The sequence below is a fragment of the Crocodylus porosus genome, unplaced genomic scaffold, assembly GCF_001723895.1.
Source record: "Crocodylus porosus isolate Cpor-Errol unplaced genomic scaffold, CroPor_comp1, whole genome shotgun sequence".
Lineage (NCBI taxonomy): Eukaryota > Metazoa > Chordata > Crocodylia > Crocodylidae > Crocodylus > Crocodylus porosus.
The window spans coordinates 60,271,318-60,293,982 of record NW_017728931.1 but is presented as its reverse complement, the minus strand read 5'-3'; the positions used below and the strand labels follow the sequence as shown (position 1 = coordinate 60,293,982).

At 43.9% G+C, this 22,665-nt stretch overlaps 2 protein-coding genes across 3 annotated transcripts in view; one reads left to right on the top strand and one right to left on the bottom strand.

Moving 5' to 3' along the window:
• Positions 1-13,916, top strand: part of GSG1 (germ cell associated 1) — a 21,128-nt gene extending 7,212 nt beyond the window's left edge. The window contains exons 3-6 of the mRNA XM_019545200.1: positions 1,359-1,406; positions 4,210-4,362; positions 4,765-4,876; positions 11,013-13,916. Of these exons, the coding sequence (XP_019400745.1) occupies positions 1,359-1,406; positions 4,210-4,362; positions 4,765-4,876; positions 11,013-11,343 (644 nt within the window). The 3' untranslated portion in view covers positions 11,344-13,916. The remainder of the gene's footprint in view (positions 1-1,358; positions 1,407-4,209; positions 4,363-4,764; positions 4,877-11,012) is intronic.
• The window catches only part of FAM234B (family with sequence similarity 234 member B), a 25,122-nt gene continuing 15,405 nt past the window's right edge, over positions 12,949-22,665 (bottom strand). For both annotated transcript variants that reach the window (XM_019545198.1, XM_019545199.1), the window contains 5 exons: positions 19,363-19,444; positions 19,060-19,215; positions 17,593-17,710; positions 15,368-15,591; positions 12,949-15,030 (listed from right to left, as the gene is read on the bottom strand). In XM_019545198.1, coding sequence (XP_019400743.1) covers positions 15,025-15,030; positions 15,368-15,591; positions 17,593-17,710; positions 19,060-19,215; positions 19,363-19,444 — 586 coding nt within the window. In that variant the 3' untranslated portion in view covers positions 12,949-15,024. The remainder of the gene's footprint in view (positions 15,031-15,367; positions 15,592-17,592; positions 17,711-19,059; positions 19,216-19,362; positions 19,445-22,665) is intronic.

Below are 22,665 nucleotides of genomic sequence, written 5' to 3'. Positions count from 1 at the left end.
AACAATTGTATAGAAGTTCTAATGTCTGCTAGCAGAGGTGAGTAAAAAGTTTATGGAAGTGAAAATATACACAGGCACAGTGAGCTGCGATAATGATCATGGCATGACATTTGAATAAAATTTTTTGCATGTCATGCTGTTCACTGCTCTTGTGTATTTGGGTCTGGAGATTTAGTGAGGACACTACAAAAGACAGTTTTCATGGTCTCTGAAGCAAAGTAAGCACATTTCTAGACAAAAGAAATCTTATTTATTTAGATAAGTATCAGCTATTTTAAAACAGTTTTGAGAACTGCAGTTATTTAAAATGAAACCTTTAAAAATGTGGAAACATGCAATTACAAGTACACAAATAACCTTGGCTCTTTGCCTGTATTTCTGTCTTTTATCACTTGAATGGTGATGCACTTCAACTATTACAGCTTTGGACATCTTGTAAAATCCTGGACCCATAATGAAAACATTACAGACAGGGCCCCCTCTTTCTTTTATGGAAAAAATAATGTCCTAGCTAAGGGTGGTATGTGAGTTATTCTGCCCTAGGATGGGGTCAGTGGATTGGAAAATAATTCATTCATGGCTGGAGTGGTCTGTGATTTCCATCAGAAGGACTAATACAGGAAGTGTAATAGTATTTCCAGCCTGCAAAAAAGAGTGAATGGACTAAATTAGAGCTGACTAGCTCAGAGCACAGAGGTAGATGGACTGGATGTACAGGTTGATAAGCCTGATAGTTTGTAGGTTTCTTATCATAGTTAGAAATTGGACTGAGGCAAGAGACAAGGAAATAAATTGGTGTGTTTTGGAATTAATGATCAGACAAGTGGGGGTGATTTTCACTGAGTTTGTTGGCCATGAAATGAATCTAAGTTCATGAGAGTTTGTAATGGAAAATCACAGAGAAGTATAAGTAAGATGCAAGCAGATTTATGGTCTCCTGGATAAAACTAGTGCAATTAGAAAATTAAAGTAGCCATGTAACTTCTAATACAAAATTATTTCCTTTCAGATACTTGTTTTATGTCATCACAACTTTATAATGTTTTAAATGTATAGTATTGTTATGCTCGACTATATTGAATTTTGTGGGGGGTTTTAATGCATGAAGCTTCCTGCCTCTGCAGGACAGACGGGAGTTATCCTTCTTCCATACTTTTCTCCACCAGAGAGCCAAAAAGAGATCAAAGTAATTACTTCCTTGGCCAAAAGATAGCAAAGCCTAGAAGACTTTAAGATAGGTGGAGTCGTGCCTGTTAGAGAAAAACAAGAGTCAAACAAGGGGGATTTTTTTTCTCCTACCTCCTCAACCAACCTTTGAGAAGTCGCATCACTTGAGACTGGTTTTGTTTGCGTTTCAGATGAGAAATGCCGAAGTTTCATCGAGCTCTCACCCCCAGGGGAGAGAGGTAAGAATTAGCCTTTTCTTTAGCTTACTAGAATTTCCCAGTGTACCTTCTTGAGGGATGGGGAAGTTTCAGCAGGTTGGGAGGATGGTATACAAAAATTAGGATTTTTAGGTTCATGGGTGATATCCTGCCAGCACTGAAGTCAGAAGAGACAGGATTTCTCCCTAGGTAGTTAGTCAAGCCTCTGGTATCTGCAAAATCAATGCTAGAAATCTCAACTTTCCTTATATGTTTTCTGATGCTTTCTACTTTCCGCTCAAGTGGAAAGCAGGAAAAGATTGACTTCTTTCCCTGTTTCATCATGCAACCTTTGATCAGAACAAGCACATCAGTAATGAAAAAGGTATATAGTAGCACAAGTGGGCTGAATGTTCTTGGACAAGTCACATGCTGCAAAAGGGGCCACACATTTTGGTTATTTGGATTTTTGGGAGATTTAGTTAATCTGGATCTCAGTGGTGCAAAGTGCCCACTATGGCTGGAGGGACTGGGAGCTGTGGGTGGTCAGAATCTCTGAAAATGTAATTATTTTAAATGTAATGACAGTACTTCCATGGAGTTCACTGAGACCAGGATTTTGTCCTTGGTGTCTCAGACTGGGCATCCAAAAAGTGGGGTGTCCCAAAATAGTGGCTACTTTCTCTGTAAAAAGGGGCTAGCACTGCTGTGGAAGTGGAAGAGTTTTAACAGAAGGTATTGAGGAAAACCCCCTCCTCACTCCAGAACACCTCCTGTGTAGTAGTTTACCCATTCATCTTGGAGAGAGGAGAGTCAGGTTCAAATCCTCCCAGATGCAAAAGAGAATGGACCTTGAGTCTTCTGCATTCCAGGGAAGTGCTCTAACTTCTGTGCTACTGGATAAAAAAATGGAGTGGCAGTGTCATCATTTCCAGCCATCTACACATCTGAGCCTGGTAGATGTGCTCCAAAGGATCTTAGTGTGCCTTGCCAGTGACAGAGATGTTTCCCTGACAAGTTTGTCAATCTTTAGGCACCGAGAGAATTTTACAGTCAAAAACGTAGGTGCCTGTGAACTGTATGGAATCTCCAAAGTTAGGAAGCAGCTGGGGAGGTGCTTGGAAGATCTAAATAATGGACTTAAGCACCTAAAATGTTAGTCAGGTGTCAGGTGAGCACCTCAGTCCTTCTGTGGATCTGACTAGTAGCTAATTTTTTATCAGCAAACTTTCCTAGCTGCCTTAATCTCTCTTTTGGAGTATACCCAGAAAGTATTACAATTAGGTTTGATGGCACTGAACAGCTTGGTGCCTGATTCATCCCTACACCCCATCAGGATTCAGAAAATAGGAATTCTCCCATTTTTCATTTGTCAGACCTGGTCTGATAGTTATGCTGTAATCCTACATAAAATGTGGCCAGAGGAGAAGCTGGCTGCATCCCCTTTTGCTCCAATTCCTTTAAAACAATTATCCAGTGATCAGAATACTCTGCTGAGACATGGGAGACATGGCTGAAATCATTAAATCTTCCTGTGGGGAAGTCAAACCTAGAGCTTTTATGTCCTAGAAGCATTCTCTACCCCGTAGGGTATTCTGGGGTAGGGCATCTCTCAACTATGCCTGTTGAAGCTGCTCTACTTTCTACAAATCCTTGAACATTCAATTACAGTAGAAACTGCCACACCGATCCACCCCTTGCCCTAGATTACAGAATCACATGCTCTCTCTTCTCTCACTGGTCCAGTGGATATTTAGTTGTACTATGCAAAGTGCAGCAGATTCAACAGGAGGAGATTATAGAGCCCCCAAACATCCTATAACCTGATAGTTAGGGAACTTTCCAGGGATCTGGGTAATGTGGGTTATAATCTCTAAATATCCCATATTCTAGCTGAGTGCACTAACTACTGCACTGTTGGTACAGGTACTACACACTCCTCCAACCATGGCTTGAAAGGACTGACCCTTCCTTAGATTGGTGTTAGGTGTCTAACTCCAGAAGAACTGTTCATGTATGTGAATCCTCAGTAGAAAATAGGACCACTTGCAGCAAATTGGGCCTAAATCCTGGAAAGGCATGTGGTTTAAGGCTTACTGTTTTCTATTCACTGGTTTAGGCAGTTTCTTGCTCAATGTGCTGAGTTTTCTAGATCCTACCCCTCCATGTATTATAGGTAGTGTCTACCTCCCCATGCATTATAGAAGGAGGGTCCTGCTGTACAAGGGGCTTGCGTGAGACGTACAGAAATCACTTAAGTCCTTAATGGGATGTGCTGGTGTGAAGTGTTACTTTCACTGTAGGCGTGTCTACACATGTAGTTACACAAGCCTAAACTTAATGCACCTTTGCTTAAGGCGCATTAAAGCAATTTAGGCATGCGTCTACATGCAGATGCACTAATGAGCATTAAGGCGCATTAAATTTAGGCTGACATTGCTAAGTCACATTAGTGCCCTGCTAAGGCGCATTAAACAGCCACACGTGGGCTAATGCAATTTAACTATGCCAGCTTAAATTTGGTACTTGCTTTAAGCAGGTATCGAATTTAGGTGGGATTACATGTGCATGCCCTTAATGTGCCTTTAAAATGGTGATTTTAGGCTAATCCCACTTAAAAGGGCTATGAAGAGGCAAGCCCCATTTTCAGGTCACCTGCAAAAGGTGCTTTAGTTTGCCCAGTATTTCCTGGAGTGCTCTGGGGAAAGCTAGCGTGAGCCTGTTTATGGTGGGCATCACAACTGTGTAGTCAGGAGGTCAGGAGGAAGTACTCTCCCTGTGGCAGGTTATGTCTCTAACATGTGCTAACTCTGAAAGATTTGTTCTTTCCTCTTGTTCATGGCAGGAATCCTATGGCTGTCACTAGGCTCAGAGATGTTCTACATCAGCTTGCTGCTCATTAGCTTCATCCTACTGGTGATGGAGATCCTGTACACAGGGAACCCTGTCTGTGGACTGAAGCTCAATGCCTTTGCTGCTGTCTTCTCTGTGCTGTCAGGTGAGTACCTCTCTACAGGCATGAAACTGTGAACATGTTCCCAAAGGCTGCATAACACAGAGTCTAAATCCCATCAGGAAAAAAGTTCAAGAATTCCTCTGGGGAGGAAAGTGAAGTAAAGGCCTCGCAGAATGTTTATAAGGGAGCAGGAGGACAATGGAGAGGACATGGTAGCAAGAGAGAGCAAGAAATGAGCAGAGTTGGGGGAAAATAACAGAGAACCAGAGGGAAAAGAAGGTGACCCAAATAGACAGAGCAGGGCCCAGGGGATGCCAGTTCTGTAGTTGCTAAATTTGCAGAGCATGAGGATAAATATGATTCTAAACCTTAGTCCCTAAACAGAGATGAGGTAAGGCCCTGGCCCCATCATGACAACTTTGTCTTCCTGTCCTCTTGCTTTAGGCCTGCTTGGGATGGTGGCGCACATGATGTTCACACAAGTCTTCCAAGCAACTGTCAATCTGGGGCCGGAGGACTGGAGACCACACTCATGGGACTATGGCTGGGCCTTCTAGTATGTGAGCTGTTAGGCTCTCTTCACCTCCCCTGACTGGAGGCTTCTGTCACACTCCACTCCACAAGAATTCACCCATTTCCTATTAGCCTCCTTGCTCCTAAAGATAGCTCTAGCATGGTTTCCCTGGTGCCACTGTAACACCTTCACCTCATCCCATGCCTGAAAAGATTAATATAATAGATCTTAGGCATGCAGAAAACATAGTAGGTCACATCTCATCCATTGCAGGATTGTTCCCTGCAGCATATGTTTTCCAGTGTTTTGCCCAACCCAGTTTTAAATGAGTCAAGTAAAGCAACTTTCACCCTTTTTCAAGAGGAAACTATTCCACAATCACCAGACTTTGTTGTTACTCAGTGTTTCCTCATATTCAACCATGAGGGTCCTTTTAGCATAAGAAACGATAAACCCTGTGGCTGTGCAGGGAGAATTTAATGAGGCAAAATTTAATTATGCAAACTGAAGTTTGGCCAGCACTGGATAAGATCCAGGAACCGTGGTTTCTTTAATTAATGTGGATGGTCAAAACCTCTCTTAACAATATCCTGGAGCTTTGGTTTAATACTGAATTAGTGGGAGGAAAGCCACTATATACTGATGTCCCCATCATTTTCCATACAAATACTGAACAGGCTCAATATCTCAGAGCTTGTGGGAGGACAAGACTCCCATGCTCCTAGGCTGTGTTGTAGCCTGCTCTTTACCTCCAAGCCTTTTCTTAGAATCAGTGGGCGCATCTACATGTAATGCTACATCAGTGTAGCGACGCGCTATGGCAACATAGTTTGTCACTATGACATAGCATTGGTGGGCACAAACTGTGACACCAATGCTATGTTGCCATAGTGACGAGCTACCTTACTATAGTGCATTGCTATGACGACGTAGCTGCCAAAAATAACTGTGTGCCACCAAGACAGTGCAGTAATGACTGTTACTGCACCATCATTTAGTACTTCCTAAAGCAAGTACTAAATGATGGCACAGTAACAGCTGCACCGTGGGGGGCATGTGTAGATGTGCCTAGTTTGTCCCATTTGCTCCACTTCACCATTGCTTTGCTATTGATGTTGACACCCCCCTGCATTTTAATATTAATGCATGAAGAGCTAGGAACCAAATAGCTATCATGTCACACAACAGTTTGAAAACACTGTCTTGAACAGCTGTGTCAGTGAAATAGTGCAAAACAGTGCCTGATGTTTTATAGAAATTAGTCATCCGAATTCCTCCTCTTCTGGGTTTTTACACTCTCCTTCTATGTGAGATTGCTGTTGCTTATGTTGTTCAGTATTACATGTGCTCATGAATGGTGCGTGCCCCTGGAGGCTGGCGAGCTTCTGCAGGTGGCGGTGGTACAGTCAGCAGCAGGAGTGTGGCCGTGGCAAGCGGGGAGCTCACACAGGTAGCCACAGTACTATTGGCAGCAGGGAAGGGTGGGGAACGCCAACCAGTGGTCAGTGATCACCTGGAGACACTGCCAGCAGTGGCAGCGGTGTCCAATGGTGCCTGCAGACGCCACTGGCGGGGGTGGGGGGAGCGGTGACCGCCCGCAGGTGCCACAGGCAGTGTCAGCAGCACCTTTTCACAGAGGATGCACCACCATGTTCAGGGGATGCAAGTGCACCCACATGCACCACCTACGCGTCGCCAGTGCATGTGCTCAACTGTTACAAATCTGCAGCTCACAGCAACGTGTATGCTGAATGCAGTAAACCTTCTCCACGTACTATAGGTAGCCCCATAACTGCTCTATGTTTCTATCTGTGGTTAACAGGAATTGAGGGACTTTGTTCTGGTATGCTGTGAGATATTGAGCACGGTGCCTGTTGTTCATTATTACCCCATACATGGGTATAGTGCTTGTTTTACAGAAAAAGAGGTACCACCCACTTAATAGGGAAACATTAGAGAAAGTCGAAGTCATGATTGTGTTGTTTTGTGGCTCCTGGGTGGGTTTCTAAGTGGTTGGCAGCACTGGGGGGGGGATCGGAGGAGATACTTTGGGGAATACAAAAGTCTCTGTCATGCCCCTAACGCAGGTGCACCCTTGACCTGCGAGCCTGGGTTGGCACGACCGGCTTGGCGCGAGGAGGGGCATTTATGACCGGGCAGGTGGGTGATAACGGTGAGCAGGAGTCAGTATGATTTAAACACAGCGTGACGGTTTCACAAAAGATTTATTTTACTTACGCTTCTGATGTGCTGCAGCGTAGGCAGAGGAGCTGATTGATTTAGTTACAGCATGCAGATATCATGTTACCCAGCATTTACAGGGTGGGTAAGACGGTTGCTTCCGAGCGATTCATATAAGCTGTTGCAGTCTGCAGATTACAAAGAGCTCTTGATAAGAAAGATAACGCCAAAGATAGAGAGATAAACGGACTGGTAAGACGAGACGGGGGTATGCCAAAAAAAAAAAAAAAAAAAATACAGAGGCAGAGAGAAATATTTGTTGTGCACAATTTGTTCTTCTTGAGTGTATACACGGTTCTCCCTTCTCTCTTTTGGGCGGAAGTTCTTTCAAAGTTATATTGGGCAAAGATGACCAATTACTATACGCCAATCATAAATAATTAATGAGTTGGCACTTGTGCTTTCTTTGTTTGCTCAGGTTTCATAAAAAAGGGGGGTTATTTTTATTTGGGTGGTACTGGTTCTGTTTGGTCACAGGATGGTGCGCATAGTATATTTAATTTTACAACTTTACTAAAGTCAGCTAATCTCATTACTATAGGTGCTTTATCTTTTGTGCTGGGCTGTCAAGGTCAGTTTCTCTCTTTCATATGAAAAGCTCAAGCGATTTGAAATGAGGCACAGATAGGGGTGTGTATATGTAACACTGTTAATACAGAGGGATAAATTACAACCACAGAGTTTGTTGTGTTAGCTTCTGACCTTCTGCCATTTGACCTTTTGCCATCGGCATCCGAAATCAAAGACTTTGATCTTTGACAGTCTCCATACTCCAATAGATCATATTAAATGTGAGACCCTTTGAATGGCAGTGGCTAAAACTTAAAGCTTCAGAGAAACACACAGAACCCATAAAAACACTGATTAGTTGTGATGCATTAGATGAAAAGTGGGAAGGTTCTTTCTTGACCTAGGCAGTGATCAGTTAGTAGCCTAAAATATGAGATTGAATTATCAAAATTACAGTGTGTGACCATAAAATTATCCAAGACTCATTAAAGCTAGGTGCGAGATCTGGCTTTGTAATGCTTGAAGGGGACTGATTCAGCTAACCAATTACTGTATGAAGTATTTGTTTTGAACTAGTTTTAAGTTTACTTGCCATTATCTTCAAGTGACCCCCAGACCAATCCCAGGTCATGCTATGAAACATCATTAAACAAAAAAGGAGGGCTTCAGCTTTCATTTTGTTCTTCATAATCTCCTCTATAATCAAGTCCTTTCAATAATCTTAGTTACAAATGCAATCTTTGCCATACCTCTGCTGACATGCTTACCCTGATGTAGAGCTTCTTAACTAGCAGAGGTATACAAGAGGGAATGGGTCCTATTCGATTCGGATTCAGATTCATCCTGAATCAGGGACAATGATTTGATTCATTGATTCAGATCACTGTCCCTGATTCGATTCAGCTGAATCCAAATCTGAAGATTCGATGCTGATTCACAGAATCAGCAATTCAGCCACAGACACAGCTTTAATGTTTTTTCTACATATCGCGAAATACCAGGTACAGCTTGTGAATGCTGTGATGGTGGGGTGGCTGGAGTGTCCCACAGGAGCATGGTGGAGCCCTCTGCATGCTCAGCAGTGAAAGTATTTCTGATCCACTTTTGGGTCTGCTGGGGAGGCCCCCTGCACCTCTTGGCTTGGCAATCGGCCATGGTGAGACCCCAGGTGCCCTCCCAGACCCAGGAGGCACCAGTTGCTGAGCTGAGGAGCACAAGGGTGCTCCCCAGCATGCTCCGCAGTGGACCTGGAAGTGGACCCAACGTGCTTCTAGTGCACTTCCAGGTCTGCTGCCGTGTGCGCTGGGGAGCCCCCTCTGCTCCTGTGGGACACTCCATGTGCCCCAGCATCGCAGTGTTCCCGAGCCATCTGCTACCTAGCGGTATGTAGAAAAAACTTTTAAAGCTGTGTCTACGTTTGAATCACCAAACCTTTCTGAATCTCTCCAAATCAATTCAGAGGGTTCCTGTTCAATTAGGAGAGATTAAAGGGTCTCCTGATTCAATTTCAATTTGGAGATCTGGCTGCCGAATCTGGCCAAATCTCCTCTGAATCAAATCGGGGGCCGAAGCTTTGCAAAACCCTAGCATGCAAGGCATTGGTAAGACTCTGTTTAGACTACTGTGTGCAGTTCTGATCAGCAGTGTTAAAAACAGATTAACTTACACTGGAATGAATTCAAGGAAGGGGCATTTAAAATGGTTGGGAGAGTGGAGACTTTTTCTCATGAAAGAAGGTTAAAGGAGTCTGGTTTATTTAGTTGAGCAAAACAGAGGCTGAGAAAGGGAATAAGGTCATTCTACAAGCACATTTATAGGGTGAATGCCAGGGAAGGAGAAGAATGTTTGTGGCTGAAAAACTGCACCAGTTCAAGATTAAATTGGTACAAACTGGCGACATATAGACTGTAAATTAGAAACAATGTATGGCTATCAGAAGAGTGACATTTTGATTTTTTCTCCCCTTCCAAACAAAGTTATTGGGACAATGAACCTTAGTTGCCTTAAGACTGAACAGGACAAATTTGAGGAAGCAATGGTACGATAGGACAGGGAGTCCTGGTTTAATAGTGAGTGAATGTGATATACAGTCCTATACTATTTGTAAAGGAAGCTCTCCCAAACTGTGGAAGGTGTCTGGGAGTTGTATTGTTTCAGGGCTTTTGCGTATTGCTGGTTGGGCTAGGAAGGCATTGGTTTTCCCTCATGAATGCTGTTGGCTTTTAGAGAGGGGGGGTGTTCATCTTCCTCTGAAGCACTGAAATGTTGGTTGTCCGCAGCTAAGGCTGGGGGAAGAAGGAGTGATTGGGATCCACTGATGCTCCTATTGGTATTTAGAAAACACAGTTTCCTGGCTAGAGGTTCTTGTTCTTCTGCTTAGTGTTATACTGACTGCCCAATTTGGGGTTAAGAAGGAATTTTTCCCTTAGATCAGGGGTTGTCAACTAGGGGTATGCATATAGCTGGGGATACTTGGGAAGGCCCCAGGAGGTATGCGTCAGTGGCACAGAGAAGTGGGGACGCTTCCGGTTTCACCACTGTGCGCAGGGGCCCCTCTTCCCGGCTCGCTGATCAGCCACTGGGGGACCATCTCCCCCTCCATTTGTTGACCGGCTGGCTGGGGGACTCCCTGCTCCTCAAACAGTCATTGGGGGGTACACCAACCAAAAACAGTTGAAAACGCCTGCCTTGTATCGTATTAATGGGGTTTTGTGCCTTCTTCTGTAGCAAAGAGTGTAGTGATCTCTTGAGCATGTACTGACAAACTACTTCCCTGTAATTGTAGTGGCCAGACATTGGCAATGCTGCCTTCCCTCATTTTTACCTGTGGTGTATTTTGGGTTATGTCTTATACCTGTATTTGAGGGAACGAAGTAGAAATGTTGGGAACTCCTTGAGTTAATGGTTTGAAAATGCAGGGACAGGAGACACTTTCCACTCTTACATTAAAATGAATTGAACCAAACTAAATACAAATGAGGATGCCATTTTCATTAGGGTGTTCTCCAAACTAGTCTTTGCATCAGGATAGAGTTGGCATGAAGCTCTAGGGAGCTCTGGCCTCACAAGGAAGACCAAAAAGAGGGGGAGTTAAACTTGTGTTATGAGCTTTTCACTTTGACATTTTACCAGTTTCAAACTATTCCTGGTCTGGGGGAATCGGAAACAATGACAAGATAAAGCTGAATGCCTAAAATGGCTTGAATTGGTCATGTCTAAAATGGCTGACTAGGCTAAAGCCCTGGTCAGTCTAGCTGATGTCCATCTCTAGCTAATGCCTTTTGGTCTGGTGTTTCAGAAAGGCTGCAACAGCAAGGCTGCATTGCTAAGGCTGCCATTAGCATCATTCATCTCAACTCCATTTTACTCCAAAGATGAATTCTATAAGATCCTAATTGCATCTTGGGTTCCCTTTCCTCTCTCTTAGCATGGCCTGGTCTTCCTTCACCTGCTGTATGGCCTCTGCTGTCACGACTCTCAACATCTACACCAAGACGGTTCTGGAGTTCAAACGTAACCGTGTCAAGGGCTATGATGGCGGCTTCAAGGACCAGCCACAGCATCACAAGTGCTACATGCCGCAGCGGCACCAATCGGAACAGATGAGCAGCTATTACCAGCACCGAGACAAGCCTATTCATTCCATCTCAGAGGGGATTGACTTCTACTCCGAGTTGCAGCAAAAGGTGTTACAGCGGGAACCTGACCTAGACCTGGATGAGGTCCTCGGACAATCAACTGGGGAGGAACACTGTTAGGGTAGAAAAAGTGGAATCAAACAGAAGCACTATTGTTAACACAGTCTAAGGGGTGCCGATTCCTTTAATATTACAGAAATATTGGAAGCAGGGAAGAGGAAGGGAAAGCAACAAGGTTGGGGAGCAATGCAAGACCACTTAAACTGACAGTGACTTAAACCCCTGGAGCTTGTCTGCTTTATTGGAAGTTTGAGGGAGATGTTACCATGTGCATCATGAATGGTAAAGGCAGAGGCCATTTCTTCTAGAAAGTTATGTTGACTATGTCCTTAATCACCATCCTTCTAACTCCTTCTCCTGATCCCATGATGTTTTGCACTTAGTCACTGGATAAAATGGATAGAGAACAGTGGTAGCAGCAGAAGCCCCACTGGAACTAGACAGGGTCCAAAACCCAGGGGCTCATTACTTTCCAGGCAGTGTCTGTTTTACTGAGCCAAATTCCCTCTGTCTTGTCCTCCTGCTGGCCCTATATATCTTCTTTTCTTGATTACTGAGCAGGCCAGCTTCAACAGGGAGTGATCCAGGCACTACCTAGCTCATGTCCTTGTCCCTAGAGAACGTGTGCAGGTTCAAAACCCTTCAGTAAAGGGAACCTAAACAAAGGTCTCCCACTCACCCCTAACCACTAGATTATTGGGTTCCTCCTCCTTCATTGCTTTGTGACTAATTTGCAGAGTTATGACTACCTTGGGAGTTTAGGATCTAGACTCTACATCAGGTATTAGCAATGTATGGCCTATGGGCTGGATCTGGCCTGCAGGGCTGGAGTTTTGTCTGTATCCACACACCAAGCTGAGGCCAGGCATTTCCAGCTGCATCCACGCTGCTGGTACTTCTCCCTACAGCTTGGGCTCACCTTCCAGATGGTAGGGAGCTGTGTCAGGCCAGGCAGCTTGCAGCTGTGCCTACACTTCAGCTGGGAAGGGTGTGTAGGAGGGAAGCAGGGAGAAGCAGCAGTAGTGTTCAAAACTGCCCACCCCCAGTGCAGCTTCCCAACAGTTGGAAGCTGTCCCCATGATGCAGCTGAGGAGTGGAGAAGTGGTGGCAACATGGGTGCAGCTCGCAGCTACCTGGCCCTGGTGTGGTGCAGGGAAAGCCACCCTGGTACAATATACTGCAGATACTGCCAGGCCTGAGTCAGACTGCAGCCAGGTTGTTCTGGCCTGTAGCTTGTTTAAGGTTTCCAGCCACTGCCCTATCTAGAGGCAAAGCTGCACTTAGGCCTTCAAGTTCAGCAAGCTTCCCACTGCAGTGAGAATGAGAAGGTATCTTTCTCATCTTCCATAATCTTCTGGTTACATTTTCTCCATCTTCTTTGCATTTCTATGCCCTCTATCCAATTTCTGTGCACCATTTTTTCTCCATGCCCCTAGATTCACTGAAGTTCCTGTCTATGCTCCTTGCACTTTGAGCTTTCTTCCTGTGCTGCTTGTTCCCCTCTTGCTCCCCAGACTCCTGCAGGAGGCCTGCCCACCCATTTCCCTCACAGTATCTGCAGCAATTCAAGGACAGGGTCCTGCTTTCTCTCCGTTCCCCCTAGTCATGTCTACTACTACAAAAGCATAGTCTCCAAAAGGAAAATGAAGTTGCACACAGAGGCAATGCTGTACACTATATTTATTTGTTCCACGGCAGCTTATAATTCGAATATTTTTTTCCTGACAATATACAGACAGACTTTCTATTCACAGTGGGGATAAGGGCGAAGAATTCACATTATGGAGGAGCTAGTGTCACTGCACATTAAATATCTGGCCTAGGAATTTGAGGAAGAACCTAAGGACAATTACTACTTCAGGTAAAAGCTTTCAAGCCTGTTCTGCAAGGTGGTGGTAGAAAAGAAGGGAGATGGAGTATAGCCGTGTTTCTAATTAACTTCCTCTGCCACTGGTACTTCAGTCACCAGTGTTCAAACTAAACCAAACACTTCTAAAGCACCTAGCGCTGCCAGAGGACAGGAGACAAAAGGCAGGTGCCAAGACAAATAGACCTTTGCTACATATGTACTAATATGTACAGGGCTATTTACACACAAATGCCATTACATGTAAAGCTTTGCACAAAGCTCTGGCATTACCAGAGAGGGGCTCAAGGGCCAGCCTTGGGAATTGCAGCTAATCTAAAAGAGACTGCAGGGAGCCATTTTATAGGAGATGCAGTGAGAGAGACAAGTATTCAGAAGATGGCCCAAGAAACCAAGCAAAGGAGACAACTCTCCCCAAAGATACAATGGGCCCTTTAAAGGGAGGTGCAAAATATGCCAGGCCCTCAGCACTAAGAAAGGAAGTACTGAAAAAATACCAGCTGGAGGACAGACAGAGGCAGCACGAAATAGCAGAAGATCTGTGTTAGGTCTGCAGCTGACTGCTTTTGCCAGTGCTAAAGGGGGCTCAGAACTAGATCTGCTGGGAAACCAATATCTATAAAGGAATGCCTTGCAGTAGAGTAGGGGGATGGGGAGGGGGAGGAATCTGTAGGGACCAAAGGTCACTGAAGAGGCATTGCATATGTCACAGCAGGCTTTACATACATGCTCCACAATCATGGCACAGACAGTAAATTTCAAACATCTATGGGGACAGATTCTAGCAGACTTCCACATAGGGTGGGTGAATGCTAATATGAAGCCTGTGTAGGGCTACTGTGTTGAGCACTGGTCTCCATGATTACCTTTGAGCAACCCTCGGCTGTTTTAACTCACATTTTCTCTCAGTGGTCCTAAGGGACCAAAACTACAGCTGAGGAGCAGCAGAGAAGGGTTTCCCAGCATTACCTTAAGCCTCTTGTACTGGATACTGGGTGTGACAAAAGAGCCTCTATGCAAACTAAGAACCACTTTATAATACACTATTGATATCTTCTAGAGGCCAGACATACTGGCCGATTTACCTGTGCTGTACTACTCAGGAATACATGGTTCATATGATTTAATTTGTTTGCACTAAGGCAGACATCATGTGATGCCATAAGGGCTCATAAGAAAGACCAAAGGGAGAGACAAAGCTGGATATGAGACGTGGGCCTTTCATATCTACATTTCCAACCCTAATTTGTGCATGGGAGAAGAAACTGGTAGGCTCAGGGGGTTAAAAAGGAATTGTGGAGTCTTTTGCCTCTTGGTTGCTTATTCCAAACTAGCCGAATTAGGGAGGGCTGGACATTCCAAGGAACTGAAAGTGAGGGGATACAGTGGTGAACCTAAAGTAAAAGAGGTAGGAGAGCTGAAGGAGCCTGTATGATGAAACCAGCCATGGAGGAGCCAGGCAATGGTTCCCCTAGTAAAACAGTGGGATTAAAACATAATGCATGGAAATACTGCTTGAATACAAACAGGAGTTTTCTGGAAATAGTTCATAAATTAAAACATACAAAAAATATACAAACATATATATATATACACTTTTCTGCATTCACATTTCCACGGTACCTGGAGGAAGCACGCAAGCAGGGTGTGGCAGGGGAGAGGTCCAGCAGCATTCCTGCATTGCAGCTGTCAGAAGCTGACAAGCCTGTCCACCCCAGCTTTTTCTGGCAAGCTTGAGGAAGGGACAGGGGAGTGGCTTCAGTCCCTGCTCCCTTTGTACAGCAAGTACGATGAAGAATCACTGAGCATCTTCCCGTACGCCACCAAGGGCCAAATATCCACCCTGTGTGTGTGAAACCTGAGAAACCAACATCCTAGACCTGGAGAAAGAAAAAGAAGGCATTAGTCAGGCAGAAAAATGGGTTCTTTGTAGAGCACAGATGGGCCTCAGCATAGCCAGAGAAAAGGCCTGGACTCCATTTGCTCATAGTCAAAGCAGGGGATCCTCCATTTCCCCATGCCTTCTCAGCCCCTTTCCATCTCCCACCTGGTTTCTTCTTCTTGCTCCTAAGACAATTATTTCATTGTTATTTCCCAACAGTCAAAGAATCACCAGACCCTGGTGTTCCCTGCTTGTTTACTCCCTCCCCACAACCCATCCCACCCTTTGAATTTGGCAAAGGATTTCATCAGGGGCTTGGTTAGCTATCTTTTCACCTTGAAAGGAAAATCCACAAATTTCAGCCTGGCCAAGAATCTCCTTACTTCCCCTCGGCTGATCTTGGGGGTGGTGTCCTTAAGCAATACCATGCGGCTCTGAGTCATCATGGCCCACCTCAGGCCTAGCTTGCTGACAGACAAAAATCCTGGTTGGTTTTCAGCTGTAGGACTCCTCATCATAGTGATGTAAAATGCATCTTTCTGGAGATCATTAATTCCAACTGATCATTAAGAACAGGAGAGAAAAATAGTGGTGAGCACTGAGAAAATTAATTCTTCTAAAAGAAATTTTCCAAGAATGAGCTCCAACCAAGTACATTATGGCTCTTAGCTACACATACATCTGGTAATTTTGTTCAGTGGTGCACAGGTATATAAGGTGAAAATCAGCACAGGAACTAAACTGTCATATAAATCAGAACATGAAGTCTGAAACCCCTAAGGGCATTCTGAGTGTAGTGCTGAGAGTGACATATATTTGCATCACAAGATACATTGGTAGACAGCTTCTCAGCAATAGCTCTCACAGAACATTAAAAACTTTAATCCCTGGCACACCATAAACAGGCATCCCATTACAAGCTGGACAACAAAGACAGGGTTTAATGGGCTTGCCCAAAGTCATATTTGTCACACTGACCTTTCAAAGGACACCCCGATTTGGCTTGTATTGAAATTTTGTTACAATGGGAAATAAGCTGTCCTGGTTCTCACATACAGTGGGATTAGGACAAGCAGATGGACAGTCATCATGGAACAGCGGATGCATGATAAATCTCTGACACCTTCTACGCTGTGGTAAATTACTCCTTTGTCCATACAAATACTCTTACTCGTGAACTTCTGCTCCTTTTTGACTGATAAGCTTACCTATGTTCTGCATGGCTTTCAGTTTAGCCCTCAATGCTTTAGCTCTCACTTACTGTGGGATAAAAACAGACAGTCTGACAGTTGCCATGGAGTAGCTGACGTAGGAAGTCCCTTTACCGCCTGGTAAACTGCTGCTTTATTCATCTGTGTATCCTTATTTGTGACCTTGTGCCCCTTTTTGACTGACAAGCTTATATGAATGACAAAGGAAGCAGAAAATGCAGGAAGTGTGAAATGGCTTTGGCCATGACTTCGCTACATTTTTGTGTGTTTGTGAAATATCAGCGTTACCGGTACTTACAAGTAGTTTTTTGTTTGTTGTAACAAAGGACTATTTATTTTAAATAAGGACTGGAAAAAGGCATTCATTGTCATAATTTTTTTGTAGCTATGGATTCTGTTTTAATGAGATCCACTTGGCACAAGTAGCTATGGGCCAATACCTGGGGCTTGGAAATATTTTTGTTGCACTGAAATTTTCCTAGAAACAACCTTCACAAGATTCTACCTGTAAGCCTAGCTACCTGCTCTGACAGCTACTTTATGTTCGCTCTTTAGATAATCGTATAGTGGAGTGCATCATGGATAGAAGAATCATGGCCTGATAGTTTTTCTGCACCTTCTACCATTCCAGATTCAACTGGTTCAACTGACTCAGTATCCTACCTCTTGTCATGTCAGACTGGCCATGGGTCTAACTGGTCTGGTAGGCTGCCTTAGGTGTCTCTCAGATGCATTAAAGAAGGTAAAAATCCTGTGGTCCACCTGCCTGACTGTAAAACTTTGTTTAACCATCAAAGGAAAAAAATATTTGACCTAAGTGCTTAACTTAGAATCACCTCTTTGAAAAAGGAAAAAGTAGGAAACACAACAGCTTCTACCAGAGACCAGAGGAGGAAACTGCTTAGAACAAAAGTGTGTTTGGGGCAGCAAAATGTGTAGGATCCAATTCTGAATCAGCATATGCCAATGTTAATCATGAATACCTCCACTGAATCAATGGAGTTACACTGATAAAGAACCAGTGAGAGATCACAGTCAGTTCCTCCTTAATTATCTTACATATGAGTGATTCTGTGGGTTTTCTGTTTGCAAAACAGCAGACCTGATGTATGACAGAGATGAAGAAAAATGGGCTTTGAGCCCTGGTTGTAATGTTTAATGATTTTTTATATTGCTACCCTAAGCTTAGTGGACACCAAGAGTCACACTTACCGACAAGCACAGGAAGGCCCCAGCTACTTCCACAGTCACCTTCTCCTCCAGAAGGGAGGAAGGTTTTTAACATCCATTTGGCCTTCCTCAGTATCCTATTAGGAAGAGACTAAATCCCCAGTCTTACACATACTCACTGGCTGAAGCAGTCACTATGTCGGTGATATTGTTGAGGTCCAAAAGGACTGTAGGGAAGGTAGGATGCAAGAGGTAGAGATGGTGAAGCCCTGGGCGCTCATTTCTTGGACCAGGTTCCTGTTGGAAAGAAAGACAAAGAATGCTTTTCCTACTAGTAAATCCTGCTGTTGAAGGAGCCCTGCATTCAACAGAAGCCCACCAGTACAGTTATTCTCCACAATCTGTGGTTTTGGAAAAAGAATGGGATTTCCTTGCTCCTGAGTAAGCCAATCCCATGTAATATCACTCTTCACAATGCTTTTATTGTACTCAGTCTCATCTTTGATGTCACACTGCTTCCACAGTGGCTGTCTGTGACTTCCACAGAATGAAAAGCATCCCATGGATGTCTACAATGTATCAAATGAAGGAGCTGCTTCACAGGCCTAAGTCAAGGGAGGGGTTAGAGAAGAAAACCGGACAGTCTAAGTCTCTCTCTCTCTCCCCCCAGGAAAACTAGAGAAGTAGCCCAGGGGCCTGGGATCACTGCTGAGGCAAGAGGCAACTTATGAGACTTTGCAAATACGGCAGAAGTTAGGAAATTGGCATAGCTATTCAGAAGGCAGGGACCAGTGTAAGACCCATTCCAAGGATCAAGCCTCCAGAGGAAGGAGAATGTCTTCACAAGAGACCAAGTTGTTCACTGACTATCAAAGGCTGGTTCTACCCTGACAGACCCTGGGAGAAATGTAAAGCCGCTTTCTTCTAACGGAATTTCTTGCCCACCCCTGTATCTCTCTATGCCATACACTGGTGCATTTCCTCTCGTTTCTCACTCCTTTCATTTATTCTTTCCCACCTTATGTTTGGTTTTTGCTTTATATTTTAAAATAAAGATTTTGCTCTCATTCTTTCTAAGCATGTATACAGTATTGTGTAACTGTGCCCAAACTGGTCAGGAAATAGAATTTCAGTACCACAAAATAATTTGAGTCTTAGGAAGAAATTTTGCCTCAAGCAGGCTGAAATCCTCCACACTGTTTTTTGTTTGTTCTTTTAAACTGAAATTCTGCAATATTTCTAAAACACAATTATGTTCCCTGGATTTCCTGCCTGCCTGGAGGAAGGTAGTGGAGCCCTGACTTTATGGCAGGTTTCCTGACAGGCCTGGAAGCTTGTGTCCCCAGCAGCCTGTCCCCAGTCCCCAACTTCCATCAAGTTTCTGTGAAGAACTTTGATTTTGTGGAAGTGATTTCTTTTGTTAGAAAATCATTCTGATGGAAATTTCCTGAGCAGCTTGAAAATACCTATGTGTGCATAGACACACACATACACCTCACAAGTCTGAACCAAAAGGACAATCTACTCCTGCAAGGCTAGGCTTAAATTTCAATAACATTGTAACTTAAAAAGATATAAGGAAAAGGAGAGAGACAGCACAGGCCTTACAATGAAACATTCCAAGTGATAAAAAGACAATCACTTACCAGACTTTGTGATGCAGGCTGTATTTCATCAGCCCAGAAGAGAAAAACAGATTTCCTGTCCAAAGTCATTACTGATAGCGCATCTGATTCTTGCATACGACACGGGAGGTTATGGCTCCAAATAGGAAGACCTGTTTTGCCATCTACCACCACCACCTCAAAGTTGGGAGAGACATATAGTGTGAACAACAACACAGAAATGGGGAGAGAGTGGATTGGCATGAGTCCTGGAAACTTGCTGCTACAGTCCCATCCTCACACACAGCCTGTCCTCTTTCCTGTACCACCTTCCCTAAGATTTACCTTTTTTGTACCACTTCTGCTCGGAGCCTGCAGCATGAAGTCCAGGACTTGATCAGCACTGAAGTAACCAGGGGAAGGTTGGCTGCAAATATTAAGAAAACAATTAGAGGCAAGGCCAGAAAAGCAAGGATTTCTAAGCAAGAGAGCTCTTTCCTTCCCTAATGTTCATCCATCCTCTTATATGCACAGGATTTGCAGATCAGGCTTTTTAATCTGTCAGGTACACTATCCTGACTAACAACAGCCATTCACCATTGCGACAGAAGAAGAAAAAACCACCACGAAAAACACAAAGCTCCCAAGCAATTATTCAAGGCTTAGCCTAAGGCGGGGGGGATGGGAAAATTTTTTGCTGGGCCATATGGTAGTCACTCAGTTTATCATCCCGGAGCATGACATTTTATTACTCTTTTCCTAGCATGTATAACCACAATTTCTTATTAGTGGTCTGAAAATTACCTAGTCCTTTTAAATATCACTACCAGCTTTGGACTCTTTGACCCCCTCTGGTATTCGATTTCACAAGCTGCCTTTACTGACAGAAATAGCACTGGTTTGAAACATATCAACCATTGATCTTTATACTGTGATTCCTTGTTCCCATACTGGAGATCAGATCATGTAAAATTCTAGTAAAAATGAAATACTTCAGTCTCTAACACTTCTCCATCTAGGGTAGGCCTGACCCCACCTGTAGATTAGCTCTGTGCTACACATTTGGCCCCTGGGGCCAGATGAGTAAGACCCCTGCTCTCAACAGAGAAGTGTTAAGAGACTGAACTATTTCACCAAGTTTCAACTATAACCCCACCAACACACCTGATCCAGCGTATGCAGCACCCACCACTCTGGGATGCTGGCTCAAGAGGGCTTTGTGGCTTGGTACCCAGCCCCGGGGAGTTCTGTGGGCAGCGCGGGGTAGCATGGGACTAGCCCCAGCGAGCAACCTGCTCCAAGGCACTGCATGTGGCAGTCTGAGATTAGACCAAGCAAATGCCACACGCTGTACACGTTCTGGCCCTGTGTGGGAGGCCAGTCTGGCACAGCATGTGTGAGCAGGACCATGGACCTGATTATGAGGTCTGTGGGCCAGATCTGGCCTATGGGCCATATGTTTCACACCACTCGTCTACACTATATAATGCTATTATTTAAATATCGCTCATTATAGGTGAACTCTGGAGTTTTCTTTGCATCCTGCTCATTTCTAACTTCTTGCATTACAGGTCGGTGCTTCTTAAATTGGCCAAAATTGGACAGAGCGCTCTGTATAAGTGCAGACAATTCTTCCCTATTCATTGATTCAGTGAGTTGAAGACAAGAGGACCATTAGGGAATCTGAGCTGACCTTTTGCCTATCACAGGCCATACGCAATCTATATGTAGTTCAATAACTTGTGTCTGATTAAATGTAACTTCCAGAAAGGCATCCACTTTTGATCTGATGCTATCCAGAGCTGGAGAATCCATTGCTTCCCTTGACAGTTTGGTCCAGTGGCTAATCTCACTTGCTACTAGAAATGTATGCCAAATTTCTCATGTGAATGTGTCTGGCTTCCACTAGCACCAGTGCTATCACAGCCGTTTTCAATGCAAGATCCCATACCTTCAAATTTCATTGCAACAAATAGGAAGGAAAGACAATTTTTTTAACCCATGTGCATTATTTCACACTTATTTAAGACAAATTCTCTGTCATAAAACTTCCAATGCATTTAAATTCGTCTGGAGTTTCTTACAAATTGAAAAATATACACTAGGTGCTATCAATCCATTGACACAACCCCCTTCCAACTTCCTCTGTTCCTCTAACTTCCACTATTCCTTGAGACAATGTAAAATTACTCCCTCTCCTAATAAAGTTCCATATACAACCTTGCTTTCTATTTCTTCAAGAAGTGCTATTTCATCAAAGCTTGCCTCTTACTCTATGGCTACTGCTCCTCTTTTAAGATTGCATATGGGATCTTGGTGAAAGTGGTTTGAAAAGCCAAAGAAATGTATATCAAAGAGATTCCTTTTACTAGTGACTGTCTATTGTTAACTTTTTCTAAAGAGGAAAGGGTCTTGCTGACACAAACATTGTTGCTTTGACTCTATCAGGTGAAAGCCAAGTGTTCTACTCTTTTCCCATTAAGCTTTGTATACACTTTGATATACAAACTGCTCTGATTTCAGCCACCAAGAGGACAGCACCAGTACAAAAGCTCTTGTGTAAATAGACAAAGCACTATATTTGAGTTTTGTACAAGTGAAGTTTATCCATGCTTCCAATCAGAGTATGCAAGCTTTTGGACTTTTTGGAATATGTAGTTTAGCTTGTCTCCCTTGTACCTGTACTGATGCTGGCAGGTGTAACCAGAACAAATCCCCAGTGAAGACAGATTTTGGCACTGCCATCCTTATACTTGGTACTAAAGTAAGGGTCTCTGGTCTGCAATCTCCATAATCCACCTTTGCTTCTGTAGCCTAAAGAGTACAGTTTAATGCAGTTGGGATAAACAGTGAAGGGGGATGTTAGAGTCCCCGACTTTACTACAGTGGGGATAAACCCACCAGGTTTGGGAAACTCTGCTTATTGGTCAACATGACTGAAATACAACTCTCATGATGCTCTTTGTTCTGAGAGAGGAGTCATGGAGTTTCTCCAAGTTCATGGTTTCCATGAGAAAACTGTAGCCACCCTAATAATCTCATGCTGCTCTCTGCTTTACCCTTACTCCTCCTATTTATACTTTGTATTGACATACTAAGAAAAAAAGCCAAGTAAGACCTTTAGTGCTGTGGTCTGAAATAGCTCATGGATTGATTATATACTCTAAACATTTTTCCACCTTCACCTTTCAACCCCTATTTATTGGTTTCCCATGGAAAGGTTGAAATCTGCCCTTTTAAAACTCATCATTACATCTTCCATATAAATGTTAGCATCTGTTAGAATACAGGTTTCCCTCACTTTATGTGGGTTTCGTATGTGTGAATTCCCTTTTATGCAATGACCATTTTTATTCCAAAAATTCATTATATGCAAGGTAAATTCACTTTTATGCAATCAGTATGGTAGAAGCCTGCAGGTAGCTGCTTTCTGTGCTGCATTGTGGGAGTAACATGCGCTAAAATATAGTTTCATAGTTTCTAGGGTCGGAAGGGACCTGAGTAGATCATCTAGTCCGACCCCCTGCCATGGCAGGAAAGAGTACTGGGGTCAAGCCTGAATCTACCCTCTGCCAGCTTGTGACCATTATTCCTGGTCACTCCTGGCAGTGCTCAATGGAACAGTGACTCCCCCAGTGCCTGCTGGTC